General features: G+C 41.9%; 1 protein-coding gene across 1 annotated transcript; it reads left to right on the top strand.

Annotated features, from left to right (window-relative positions):
• Positions 1 to 6278: 6278 nt before the first annotated feature.
• On the top strand, positions 6279 to 7458 carry LOC145351585 (putative G-protein coupled receptor 139). Its single transcript, XM_080201176.1, has 2 exons — positions 6279 to 6348; positions 6545 to 7458. Exons 1-2 carry the CDS (start codon positions 6279 to 6281, stop codon positions 7456 to 7458), a joined length of 984 nt encoding a protein of 327 aa, XP_080057302.1.
• Positions 7459 to 14732: the final 7274 nt, after the last annotated feature.

The following is a 14732-nucleotide window of genomic DNA, read 5'->3' on the forward strand; positions in this document are numbered from 1 at the left end:
AATGAGTATGCAACAACACAGAGACAGACATTATGATCTAAGATTATTCTTCAGCTTAGTGCTGAGATGAGAGCGTGACAGAGTTGGAAGTTGAGGTGCTGGTCCTCAAACTTTGCTGTTTTCGAAATAGTTAGGAACTTCAGCCTGCTCAGTTTTTCAAAGAAAATGTGTTTAACTGGCGACTATCTCCATATGATCGCGCTTCACCGTATATTGATTAGTACTAAATTTAGCAAAACTCTATCAATCTCAGATTTAAAATGAAACAATGGGCCAAGCATTAATTACTTTAAACGGAAGGGAGACCCAAAGTTCTAAAACTGTGCGTCGAATAACTTCCTGCCTTCAATGTTGAAATCTCGGGCTTCATTTTTTTTTACTGTGGCCCTTAGTCCTAGATTCGGAGCCAGAGGAAAACGAGTGATTTGCTGAGCTTATCTGTTCCCCATAATATCTCGGAACCTTGGAAAAATCTGCATAAATCATGCAGAAGTACATGGTTAAAGGGGCAGCCAGTCGTTTAAATGTAAGGACTGAACAGAGGTTTAAGTCTGGAATTGAAGAGAATTCCAGGGAAGCTCAAGAAGGGAAGTGAGTTGCGAAGGAATGAAACTGAAAGACTGGTGAGGAGAAAACGATTTGATTTACGAGGCTTCATAACTTAATGGAAGACCCAAAGAGAGGAAATGCTGTTTGTGCCAAGGAGACTTTGAAAAGTGCATGCACAGGAAAGAAGAACTTAAATTAATCAATGCATGCTGTTTCTTTATCTCTGAAGAGACTTTGGCGATTTTTTTCTGCACGCTGCCACATATCCAAATGGATAAAACATTTGATCCCAGGACTAATAGTGACCTTGACGGAAGAATGTTGGTTCGAGTCCTGGTAGTTTTTTTCCCACATAGAAATCAAGTTCAAATAAAAACACCTTTCCAAACCTGAAACTGAAACTCCTGCTTTTCCTTGTAAACTTGTCCACCCTCCTTGTTATTTTCAAGTTCTTTCCTGAGCCAGGTTCACATATTCTGCATTATGTTCTGTTCCTAAGAAATCAAACGATCGAACCCAAACATCAGTCAATTTCTCGGGATCTACTGTAGAAATTCATCGAACAGTTTTTTAAAATTATTTTTCCCCAGCTCAGTTGAAAGTCAAATTGGTAGAAACATAGAATCGCTCAATTTAGAGGGACCTCTGACGCCCCATCTAATCTCTGACGACTTTTGAAACAGCTCTCAATTTAGTTTCTCAATCCATCCCCAATCGCTCTGGAAACGATTTCCCTTTAGGTTAATATTCATTTCCATTTTGATTGTTTCAATGGAATCTTATTCCAACATCCTTTCAGATTGTACACTCGACAATTTAGTTACCCTCTGAAAATTCAAAGTAACTCCTCATTATTTCTCCTTCCGCTTTACTGATTGTTTAAAGTATCAATGCACCTTGTTATTGCTGTATTTTACAGTTTTCCGCTCTCTTCATTGCGCAATTTGAAGCCCGCTCTGCAGAGATCTGAGATCTGCTCTCAAAAGCACTGCTTATTACCTAGCCCACCCTTCCCCCCACCAACCCATCTCCCTCTCCTCATTAAACTTCACACTTTGCCAACGCCTTGTCTGTTCTGTTAATATGCCTTATTTTCATGACTGTTGATTTTTCGTAGCTGGAGAATACGAACACAGCAAAATTGGGAGACAATCATACATTATCGTTGGACATCTAGCGAATTTCAACTGATTCAAACTGTGGTTTTCTTTGCCGGTATACCTGCAAATTATCATTTTCATAAATTACACTTGATTAACTATTGATTTGATGCTGCATCGTTGAGTACTGGTTTGATTATATCTTGTCCTTAGAGTTATGGATTGCGTTATCAACAGTGACATTGGTGTAAATGTTAACACTCACAGTAACTATGTTTCTCAGTTATTTTATGTGACTGACACTTCCAAATCCAGCTGAGCTCTTTCTCGGGCTGCATTTAACATAAGCAAGGATTCATATCTTTCTTTGGTATGACTTTCTTTTTTCTCCTTTGATTGCAAACAGAAATTTCCTGGAGTTGCGATATCCGCTGATGTGAGCAATACTATTGTGGCCATAATTCATATTCAATTTTTTTCCAGCAAATCGGTGCAATCGCATAATACTTGTAGATCTCCAGCCATTTGAAGAAATTATATTAAAACAGAAAAAAAGTGGAAAACCTAAGCAAGTCAGGCAACATCTGTGTAGAGACAAACAGATTTAATGTTTCAATAAGACATTTCTTCAGAGATGACGGGTTCTGAAGATGTCATATAATCTTAAACGTTAACTCGGTGGCACATTGCTGCCTCACAGCGCCAGGGATCCAGGTTCAATTCCGGCCTCGGGTAACTGTGTGGAGTTACACGCCATCTTGTCTTCATGGACTTCCCCTGAGAGCTCCGGCTTTTTTCCAAAGATGTGTGGTTCGGTTGATTCGCCATACTAAATTGCCCACTACTGATGGGGGTTGGGCAGGGTGGGGGGAGGGCTGGTATAGCAGAGTAAATACTTGGGGGTCCGGTAATATGGCCCGAGTGGGATTGCTGTCAGCGCAGAATCAGTGGACCGAATGGCCTCGTTCTCCACTGAAGGAATTCTATGATGATACCAATCAATAATACATTCAGGTTAACACATCCTAAATCGACCCGATTATGCCTCACGGAGCCGTGCTGGAAAATAGGAAGACGATTTCTGGGAGCACGTATAAAATGGAATAAAAAGAAAACAAGTAGTCACAGGTAAGAGGTGATATGGTAGGAAAGAATTTGTGGGACACTAGATTCTCCATTCTGGACATGGATATGGAGAAGCAAATGATGGTGGGGCCAAGATCGTGGGTTCTGAGAGGTCGCAACAATAGTTGATAATATACCTGGTACAGAAAACTCAGAATTCACCTTTAACTACAATATTGGTGGCAGAGACACACAGCTTGATTAAATCAAGTTATGCGTAAAAATGCTAATGTGGTAAATAACTGAAAAGCATCCTTAGGGCAAGACAATGTTCACCCAACATAGACTGCCATGGACAGAGCTGATTGCAGTTGAAACAAAATGGCAGAGGACGGATTATCTGGTTCTCAGAACATTGCAATGCAAAGGTCAAAGACACAAAAGTGAAATGAGGCATTCAGGGAGCAAATGCTGAGATCGCTAAGAGACAGAAACTAGGTTACAACAAACACACTGGTGGAAAACACCAATGAAGAAGTGTCGTGAACAATGTTCAGGGTGGCTTAGGGTGGGAAAATGGTGGTGCAATAAGCAATAAAGGAAGTACAGTCAATGAAAAAAGAAACGATCCCGTTGAAGAAGTGGAAACAGTCACTTTCAAAGATTAAGAATATTACTAGAAAACAAAATTAAAGAAAAACGTTTGGAAAGAAAGGCTTTGGATGAAACATATCAAAGTTTCCGAACAAAAGGATGACAGAAAGTTACATTGAGAAAAGCAGTTGGAGATTGATTTTAAAAAGTTCGGAGACTGATCCAGCTAATGAAAGATGAAGCTCTTCAATCCTTAGGCATAAAGGATGAAGTGAGGTCAACATATAATCAGGATATAAATGCGTAACTTCCAAAAATAAAGACTGAAGGGATAGCAGTAAATGACTGGAATACAACTAACACAGTAACACACAGGGAAGACCAACAGCTGGCAGAATCAGGTAATAATGGAAGGACTAGGTTAAGAGGAAAGATTGGGTAAATTGGGGCTGTTTTCCTTAGAAAGGCAGAGATTGAGGGTGGATCTAATAGAGGTGTGTAAGATAATGAAGGGTATAGATAAACAGTGGCAGGCTTTTTCCTAGATTGGAGACAAATGTCACGAAGGGCCACGGGCTTAAGGTGAGGGGGGAGACGTATAATTTGGATGCGAGAGGGAGGTTTTTCACACAGAGGGTCGTGGGGTATGGAATGCACTGCCAAGTAAGGTGGTGGAGGCAGGCACTCTGGACTTGTTTAAGGTTTACTTAGATAGACACGAGCGAAATAGGGTTGGAGGGTTATAGGAGACTGTTTTAAATAAGGAACAGAGCCTCGGGACGTTCCTGGAAATCAACTGTTACATGTGTTGATGTTTTTCTCTTTTACTCCACAGGAGCATCGGTCCACCTTGTTGTCTAACGAGGGGCATACCTTGGTGGGTCGTGCGTGGGCTGCTCTTGGATGTTTCGAGAGTAGCCTAGTACTTCGCATTGTTTGTGTATGCTTAAAACTGAACCAACTGACGGGTACCACGTCAGCTCAGTGACTATCACTGCTAGCTGTGCAGATACATGGATTTGGGCCTGTGTCTGTGGGAGCTTGCACATTCTCCCTGTGGTTGCGTGGGCTTCCTCCGGGTGCTCCGGTTTCCTCCCACACCCCAAAGATGTGCTCTTAGGCTGATTGGTGTAACAAATTTTCCCTAAATTATTCTCCCCTTAATCTGATTTCCAATGCAGGTGCCATAAGCGTAGACATGGGTAAAGGGTGGAGGAGGAAAAGCACATTGTTAAGATGGCGGCGCGGGCTCGTTGGGCCGAAGGGCCTGCTTCCTGTGCTGTGCTGATCTTCGTTCTTTGTAGCGTGACCAGTTGAGATAACAGACGATATATGGAGTCAGCTAGCTGAACATGCAGTCCCAATCGTGAAAGCGTTTACCCGAATTGGCCAGGGAAATAAATTTAATCCGACTCAACCAGTTTTGCACCAATATTCGAAGGAAAAGGTGACATTGGAAACACGGTGAATGAAACACCCATCACATGCCGTCAAAATATGGAAAATGTAAGGGATCAAGGACTGAGTAAAATAGTGGAAATCCATGAAAGCTGGTTCGATTCGTGCCAGTGAGAACTATCACCGGTGACATTTTGTTTTGAGAGTAGTCATGCCGAAATACCTGGAAGAAAAGTACAGCGTGATAATCATATTCAACTACCTGGAGGAGACTTCTGCTCGGAAATTTAGTGAAGAAATGCGTAAAACGCTTGGGATCCCCAAGATGTGCATACGGGTATTACAGGACATGGAAAAAGCCGGCGCCACTCAAGAATACAAATAAAAGCATAAGGGAGGGTTTCGACGTCAAATTTGGATTGCACCGAGGATCGGCATTGCACTCTCCAGTATTCCTGATTACCATTGCCATTCTAACTAAGAGAATGATACAGGAAGTGCTATGACTGATAATATTGCAGACGAATTTGGGTTTTGTCGTAAGGATCGCTGAATGTGTTGAGAACTGAAGAATAACATTGGAAGAAAGATATATGTCAGTACACGGGATAAACAGTGCTTGTAATCTCTGTACGAGTCTTAAGAGGATGAATGAATCTAAAATGTTATGAGTCAAAGGAAAGAGGAAGCGAATTGTTGCAATTATAGAGAATATGGACTGTCAGAAAACGGAAGCAAAGAAGTTAAATACAATCTGTCGATTTGCTCTGATTAATGTATTTAATTAGAACAACTGCAGTGGATTCTTGTGCAATACGAAGATATTACTGAAATTGGAAGAACAATTCTACAACATACCTGTGAGTCAACATCGTCATGTACTGCTGAAAGTTAAGCAATGGCAAGAAGAGATATGATAAGGGCAGGATATTAATGGGTTTCGGATTCTGATATAAATGTATCAGGTGACGGGAATGAAGAAGATCTAGAACCAAGTTCTGATTGATCAGTTAAGGTTATAGGCACTTGAAGTAACTTAGCTGATACAAAAACCGAAATGATGTGTTGTGATGTGTTGTGGAGGAAGAAATGGACTGTGTTCTGATTATCAGAAAAGTTAATTTGTTAAGTGATTTGGACAGCAGGGTGGTTAGCAGCACTGCCTCACAGCGCCAGGGACTCGCGTTTAATTCCAGCCTCGGGTCACTGTCTGTGTGGAGTTTGCACATTTTGCTGTGTTCTGCGTGGGTTTCCTCCGGTTGTTCCGGTTTCCTCCCACAATCCAAAGATGTGCGAGTTAGGTTGATTGAGCATGCTAAATTGACCCTAGTGTTAGGGCATTAGCAGGTAAGGGCCTAGACCGCAGTGTGTTCACTGTAGACACGATGGGCTGAATGGCCTCCTTCTGCACTGCAGGGATTCTATGATTGTAAATAATGTTATTGATGATGACATCTGTTGGGCTCCCTGGAGCTTTCATACGAGTATAAATACGGATTGCCGTCCAGTGCTTCATTCATACGCCAATCAGACACTTTCAACTCCGCCAGAAGTAATCCCTTCTCACAGAAAATGGGGAAACCAGTTATTTTGTTGGTGAAAGAGATTTACTACCCGATTCTCACAGCTGTTGGTCTTCCCGGTGAGTCATTGTAACCCACTTGTTGTTGATAAACGTTAACTGTGTATTTGTTCATACCACTGATTGAATAAGGGAAAACGTTTACAGCATTTTATAATGGATAGTTGCCGAGACGATATCATCAGTATGTCTATTTTCATTAGACACTGAAGTGTTATTTACCTTCTCTCTTTCTCTCTCTCTCTGTCTCCTACAGCAAACATAATGACAATTGTGATACTTTCCAGAAGAAATTGTGGTCTTTCCAAATGCATCTCCATTTACATGCTGACGATGGCGGTAGCAGATCTATTGGTCATTTTCATTAATGTAATGTTATATTATATTTTTAGTTATCACTTTCCACTTTCATTCTTGTCCCAAACTCCTGTGTGCAGGACCATTCTTTATTTGGCTACTGTCAACCTAGATTTTTCTGTTTGGTTTACAGTCTCCTTCACATTTGACCGATTTGTCGCAATCTGCTGTCAGAAACTTAAAACCAAGTTTTGCACTAAAAAAGCTTCAATCACTGTTGTAACAATGATGTCGGTGCTGGTCTTATTAAAAAATATTCCAGTTTTGTTTGCATATGAACGTCAACAAATAATTAATAATATACAGTGGGGCTGCCGGACGAGTTTGGCTTTTTTGTCTTCATCTCCAGGTAGAGCGTACGTCTGGTTTCACAGCGCTTGGGTTCTTTGGCTTCCTTTTTCTCTCATCGTTTTGTTTAATTCTTTAACCGTCCGATGCATTTTAGTGGCCAATCGAGTCCGCACGAGACTCCGGACTCACCGGAGTGAAGATCACAGCGATTCTGAGACGGAGAATCGAAGGAAATCCATCATTTTATTGTTCACTATATCGGTCACTTTTATATTGCTCTGGTTGACATATGCTGTGAGTTTCGTAACTACCAAACTATCAAACAGCACTTATTATCGAGGCGACCGTACAGACCCTGCCTATATTGCCACTGAAACCGGGTCCTTCCTAAAATTGTTGAGTTGCTTTCAAAACCCGTGTATATATGCAGTGACCCAGAGGAAATTCAGAGAAGAGCTGAAGAATGTGGCGAAATATCCATGGAGACTAATTCTGAGATTAGTTAGAAAAATGAGGATTTAACAAAATCTAATATCGCAGAACGTACTTTAAACTCTAAACCTGCAACCGTTTTCCATTATGTTATGGTTTTGTTTCTGGTAAGATGAAAGTACGTACATTTGATGTGCACAATCCGACGATAGTCTATCACATGGTTGATGTAAGTGTTATTTTCCATTTTCCCATTTTATTTTATCTTAGATCCCCTCACCTCACCCCTAAGTGAGCAGAACGTAGTCCTATAAAGATAACAATTGAGTCATCACAAATAAATATTAATGGATTCCGTTGGTGACCTCGGACTTATCAACGACAGAGGAACCATGGCAGTTACTGAACGCGCCAATTAATTTAAAAAAACAGAAGTTTTGTGATTATCGATCTTGATATTTCTCCTGGAAATTTGGTGTGAAGCTTGCAAATGCAGAATTCACAATGGAACACAATTCCAAATTCTAAAATAAGATGAAATTCATTTCAAATGTTCAGAGCGCAACCGGAAGAAGTAGTCCATTCCAAGCCCAGCGATACAAGATTTATTTTGTTTTGTCCCACTTGTTTAGCCAGAGTCTAAAAGTCTTTATACTTTTTAGCATCTGCCATTCAAGTCCCATCTCCTACTCAAAACATTAAGTGTACGTACATTTGATGTGCACAATCCTACGATGGTCTATCACATGGTTTATGTAAGTGTTATTTTCCATTTTCCCATTTTATTTTATCTTAGATCCCACCCCCAAGTGAGTATAACATATCCCTATAAAGATAACATATCTGCAATTAAGTCATCACAAATAAATATTGACGGATTCCTGTGGTGACCTCGGAAGTGTCAACCACACAGGAACCATCGTAGTTACTGAACACTCCAATTAATATATAAAAAACAGAATTTTTGTGATGACTGATCTTGGTATTTCTTAACTAGACAACTCTATCGACGATATCATGCTTTTGTCTTACTGAATTGCCTAGTAATAAGGGAATAAGGGGAAAAGGATTGATTTGCATGAAATTATTAACCAGAATGCTTGGTGTGAATGATTTGTGAAAGTTGTACAATCCATAATAATGATCAAATCAAACGGTTATTAACTGGATGGGAGATTATCGGAGCAGGGAGACCTTTTTACAATAGACAATAGCTGAGGAAAGAGAAAGTGCACCGTTGAATAATTACTATTTCTTATCGATCATCTCTCCTTAATCTGCTGGAATTGTCTGCGGGGGTATAGTAGTACGTTCTAAATTGGCAGCCATTGAATTGTAGAAATATACTGTGAACATGAAAGATTCGGATAAACCTGTCTGGAAAAGAGCGTAGCTGTGGCTGAGCAGCTTTGTGAAGAAGGAATCAACCCTGGTTCAATGGACTTTCCAGGAGGGTCCAGAACAGCACCAGTAAAGCTGAGCTTTCAACCTGATGAAGCTACCAAACTTGCATGTCAATCTGCATAAACAACAAATGATAGACAGATCTAAGTGATTCCGCAACCAACCTATCAGATCAAGCTCTGCAGTGCTGCAAAATTGAGTCATAAATGGTGGTGGACAATCAAACAAATCACTGGTGGAGGAGGCTCCACAGGCGTCCCCATCCTCATTAATGGATGAGCCCACCACGTCAGTGCGAAAGACAAGGTAGAAACATTCGCAGCAATCTTCAGCCAAAAGTTCCAAGTGAATGATTCATCTCGGCTTCTCCAATGATCCCCAGCTTCATAGTTGCCAGTCTGTCAATTCGGTTCACAACACGTAACAGCAAGAAATGTTTGGAGGCACTAAATACTGCAAAAGCAATGGGCCCCAATAACGTAGAACATAGAAAAACTACAGCACAAACAGGCCCTTCGGCCCACAAGCTGCACCGATGTTATCCATACCCACTAGGATTACCTATAACCCTCAATTCTATTAAGTTCCATGTAATCATCCAGAAGTCTCTTGAAAGACCCTATGGAATTTGCTTCCACCACCACCGATGGCAGCCGATTCCATTCACCCACCAACCTCTGAGTGAAAAACTTACCCCTGATATCTCCTCTGTACCTACTCCCCAGCACCTTAAACCTGTGTCCTCTCGTAGCAATCATTCCAGCCCTTGGAAAAAACCTCTGAGAATCCACCCGGTCTATATCTCTCAACATCTTATACACTTCTATCAGGTCACTTCTCATCATTCGTCTCTCTAAGGAAAAAAGACCAAGCTCCCTCAACCTATCCTCATAAGGTATGTCACCCAATCCAGGCAACATCCTTGCAAATCTCCTCTGCACCTTTTCAATTGCTTCCACATCCTTCCTGTAATGAGGCGACCAGAACTGAGCACAATATTCGAAGAGAGGTCTGACTAGGGTCTTACAAAGCTGCAACATTATCTCCCGACTCCCGATTCCTAAACTCAATACCTTGATAGATGAAGACCAGTACACCACATGCCTTCTCAACCACATCCTCTACCTGCGAGGCCGACTTAAGAGTCCTAACGCCCTGTATCCCAAGGTCCTTCTGATCCTCTACACTGCTAAGAGCCTTACCCTTGATATTATACTCCTTCATCCCATTGGACCTGCCAAAATGGACCACTACACATTTATCCGAGTTGAAGTCCATCTGCTACTTCTCCACCCAGCCTTGCATCCTTTCGTTGTCACACTGCAATTTCTGTCATCCCTCCAAACTGTCTACAACAGCACCAACCTTCGTGTCGTCAGAAAACTTACCAACCCATCCCTCCACTTCCTCATTTGGGTCATTTATGAAAATTACAAACAGCAAGGGTCCCAGAACAGATCCCTGGGCACTCCACTAGTGACCAACCTCCCTGCAGAATAAGACTCATCTAAAACCACTGGAGGAGGCCGAGATGAATCATTCACTTAGAAGTTTTGGCTGAAAATTACTGCGAATGTTTCTGCCTTATTTTTCGCACTGAAGTAGTGGGTTCATCCATTAATTAGGATGAGGATGTTTGTGGAGCCTCCTCCACTAAACCCATCTACAATCCTCAGAACATGGGCTACAGCGTTTCAAGAAGGCAACTCATCACCACCTTCTCAAGGTCAACAATGGATGGACAATAAATGTGATAGACAAGGGCTTCGCCCTTGTGCCATGAATTAATTAAACAAAATGAGACATCATCCATCATAACATTCTGGCAACTGTACTGAAGATGTGCTGCTGAAATTGTTGCTGCCCTAGCCAAGTTCTTCCAGTGCAATTAAAACACTGGCGTTTACTTGACAATGTGGATAATGTTCTGTGCACAAAAGAGGCAAGACAAATTCAACCGATCAATTACCATCCCGTCAAACTAATATGGATTATCAATAAAGCTACGGAAGGAGCCATCAGCTATCATGCAGCACCTGCTCAGCAATAACCTGCTGAATGATGCCCAGTTTGGTTTCGCCAGTGACACTCAACTCTAGACCTCACTGGTCGAAACATGGAAAGAAGAATGCCAGAGGTGAGATGGGAGTGACAGTCCTTGACATCAAGGCAGCATTCAACCGAATGTGAAATCAAGTAGCCCTAGCAAAACTGAAATCAATGGGCAACAAAATCTGGACAGTATCCATTCTCAGACTGACAAGTAGCAAACAATATTCGAGTCACACAAATGCTAGACAATAACATAACTAATAAGAGTCAATCTAACCATCACTCTTTGTCCATGATTGAACACCACCCACCCAACAACATTCTTCAGGTTACCATTGACCAGCAAGTTAACTGACATCACCACATAAACACAATGGCTACAAGAGCACGTCAAAGACTAGGAATCCCCAAAGCTTTTCACCATCTACAAGGCACAAATCAGGAGTGTAATGGAATACTAATCACTTGTTTGGATAGGTGCAGGACCAACAACACTCAACACGCTTGACGCCATCCAGGACAAAGCAGCTTGATTGCACCAAATCCACTCCATCCATCACCGACGCTCAGTAGCAGCAGTGTAGACTCGCCAGAAGATGCACAGCAGAAATTCACGTAAGTTCTTTAGACTGCACCTTCAAAACCTACAATCACTTCCATCTAAATGGACAAGGGTAGCAGGCATTTGGAAACACCACCAGGTGCAAAAGCCCCTCCAAACCACTCGCCATGCTGACTTGGAAATATATTGCCAATCCCTTAGAATCGCTGAATCAAAATCCTGGGATTCCCTCCGTAATGGCATTGTGGATCAACTCTCAGAACATGGGCTACAGCGTTTCAAGAAGGCAGCTTTTCACCACCTTCTCAAGGGCAGCAATGGATAGAACATAGATCATAGAACATTACAGCTCAGTACATGGAACATTACAGCTCAGTACAGGCCCTTCGGCCCTCGATGTTGCACCGACCAGTGTAACCAATCTATTGACCCTCTAACCTAAACTATTCCAACGTTATCCATATGCCTATCCACTGACCATTTGAATGCCCTTAAAGTGGGCGAGTCCACAACTGCTGCAGGCAGGGCATTCCACGACCTTACTGCCCTCTGAGTAAAGAACCTACCTCTGACATCCGTCCTATAATTACCACCCCTTAATTTAAAGCTATGTCCCCTCATGTTAGCCATCACCATCCGAGGTAAAAGGCTCTCACTATCCACCCTATCCAATCCTTTGATCATTTTGTGTGCCTCAATTAGGTCACCTCGTAACCTTCTTCTCTCTATTGAAAATAACCTGAGGTCCCTCAGCCTTTTCTCTGGACAATAATTGCTGGCCAGTCAGCGTCGCCCTTGTGCCACGAATGAATTAAAGAAAATGAGACACCTCTGGGGAAAAACAAATCCTTACAGCCCACTTGTAACCCGAAGTTTTGAATTTATCCAATCATATATTCCTACAGTGCAGAAGGATACCATTTGGACCGTCGAGTCTGCACGAAACACAATCCCACCCACTCCCTATCCCCACACATTTACCCCAGATAGTCCCCCTGACACCAGTGGGTACCTTAGCATGGCCAATCCAACTAACCTGCACGGAGGAAACAGGAGCACCCGGAGGAAATCCACGCAGACACGGGAAGAATGTGCAAACTCCTCACAGAAGTGACCCAAGCCGGGATTCAAATTCGAATCCTCGTCCCGGACGATGTGAACCAGCGCTGTTAAGCATTGTGCCACCGCGCTGTCCACAATTTGCAAATGCAAGAGTTCTAACATTCCAACTTGTGAGCGGCCAGTCAGCAGAGTGCTGAATTCTCCCTTCAATGTAAGTCATTACGTTATGCAAGTTTCGAACGAAACACAAAACTCAAAAAGACCGGCGCGGCATCTTTGGAGAGAGAAAAATAGTTTCGAGTTCTTCTTCAGAACTGCTTCTGGACCTGCTGAGTATTTCAAACTTTTTTTTGCTTTTTTTTCCAGCATCCGCCGCATCCTTCATTTTCATTTGTAAATCTACATAACTGTGGGCAGAATTGTGAATGACATTGTAACTTAAATCTCACATTGTGACAGGATTTGCATTGAATTTGTATCCGTCCGTCTGCTCAACCTGTTACTTTGGGTTATTATTGTGTGATTCACACAATCCCCCATCAATCTTATGGTCAATATGATTTGGGCGCTTAGATTCATTTTTAAACATGTCAGCGGACTAATTTGGAGTGAAATGGAAAAAAATATTTCCCCTCCTACCGTTTTTGAATGTTCGATTAAAAATATATGCCTGTCATTTTGTATTAGAGTGGAACTCATCCCTTATGCTGTCAGTGCCTGTGGAACTCATGAACTGCCCGTGTCTCTGTGTCTCTATTTAAGCTAACGTGTGTGAGAACGAGCTGCTGAGTTTTCCCTTAGATCTCTGGTGGACGGTGGAAAAAAGCATGAAAGGGAAAGTTGTGATGGGATGGAGAGCAGGAGAGATTCAATGATAAATGTGAGAAAATGATAAAAATGCTGCAAGTTCTGAGGGAGGTAATGGGATCAGTAAAGAAAAAAGCCACAGGCGGATGAACGCCATGATCCTGAATAGCTGGCGGACGAAAATACGCTGATGATTGTCAGGTGATGAACGGATTCTGGCTCGATATTCATTTCCAAATCCAGTATGGCCGGTTCTTTTCGGTAGTTTAGTTTCCGCAAACATGTATGGATGCAAGGTGCCAATTGACTAATTTTACAGAAATTCCCATTCAGCCCAGTTTCTGAGTTCGGACACACCGCTAAATGCCGTCTGTCGGTCCGTGTGAAAGAACCTTTCTCTCAGAGACCTTTCATATACCCGGATCTCGGAATGAAACCCGTTGTTCCTAACTGAGCATATCGCTGAGAAAAATATTTATCTACTCTCACTCTGGCCCACGTATGAACACATTTCAAATATTGATATCAGTTTGGTGCGAAGCATTCATTGTAATAAGAAAAAGTCTTCTGATGGCGAATTGGATGTTGGTTTCCCACCTGCCGGGCGGCCACACTCACTGTTGTGCCTCCAAATAGAAATTCGGGCTTTGAACCCAAATAGGTATGCAACACGAAACCATGAATTGTGGGACAGGAGGGGCTCCTTCAGTTACCTCGAAGTGAGACTTGAAGGATGACAGAATATATTCTCCAAGTTAGCTGATTGTGTTTCTATTCCGGTCTGGAATATATAATGATAATTAAGCAGTCAATTGACTGATTTCAGAAATGCACATTGAATTGTCCCATGATCAGTATAGCTATATCCAATATTCCTCATCAGTTTCATGGGTGCAAACTCAGTCTGTCGAGCGAGTTCCTGGGTTGAAACTCCACCCTGGGAGAAGTTTAACTTTCGCTTGAACGAACACATCGAATTAAATGGTTCAAATGCAGATACAGCGGGTATAGATAATAATTGTGTATCCGTGACAGAGTCAGAAACATTAAGTTGTCTAGCAATGTTCAATCTACTGGTTTCAAATTTCGGAGCCCACACTAAAACCAGAAATGTGACTGCAGAACGAAAGCAGGTATGTTGAACCCACATCCCTTGATCTGCTCAGTATCCAAGGGTATCTAATCTCAGCTTTGATTGCATTGAACGCTACGAACCCTTTAGAATAGAAAAGTTCAAAGATATGCAAATATTTGAAAGGAAAAAAAAAGACTTCTCATCACTCATTATTCTAAGCTTCAGAGAGTATCCACAATTAGCCTCTTGAGTTTCTTTAATATTCTGTCCCTTGCGATTAGGACTTTTGAAAATTCCACCATGTGCTTTGAAATCAGCCCATCTGAGAGACATTTGTGATGTCATCCATGGTGAAGAATGATGCAAAGGATATTTATCGTCCCTGCATTTCTTTGTTTGATG

Source organism: Carcharhinus amblyrhynchos, chromosome 13 (assembly GCF_965287045.1).
Source record: "Carcharhinus amblyrhynchos chromosome 13, sCarAmb.v2.hapA, whole genome shotgun sequence".
NCBI classification, from domain to species: Eukaryota; Metazoa; Chordata; class Chondrichthyes; order Carcharhiniformes; family Carcharhinidae; genus Carcharhinus; species Carcharhinus amblyrhynchos.

Coding starts and splice junctions, on each gene's coding strand:
- LOC145351585 (XM_080201176.1), top strand. CDS start 6,279: ATGGGGAAACCAGTTATTTTGTTGGTGAAAGAGATTTACTACCCGATT. Junction 6,349..6,544: donor CACAGCTGTTGGTCTTCCCG/GTGAGTCATTGT, acceptor TGTCTCCTACAG/CAAACATAATGACAATTGTG.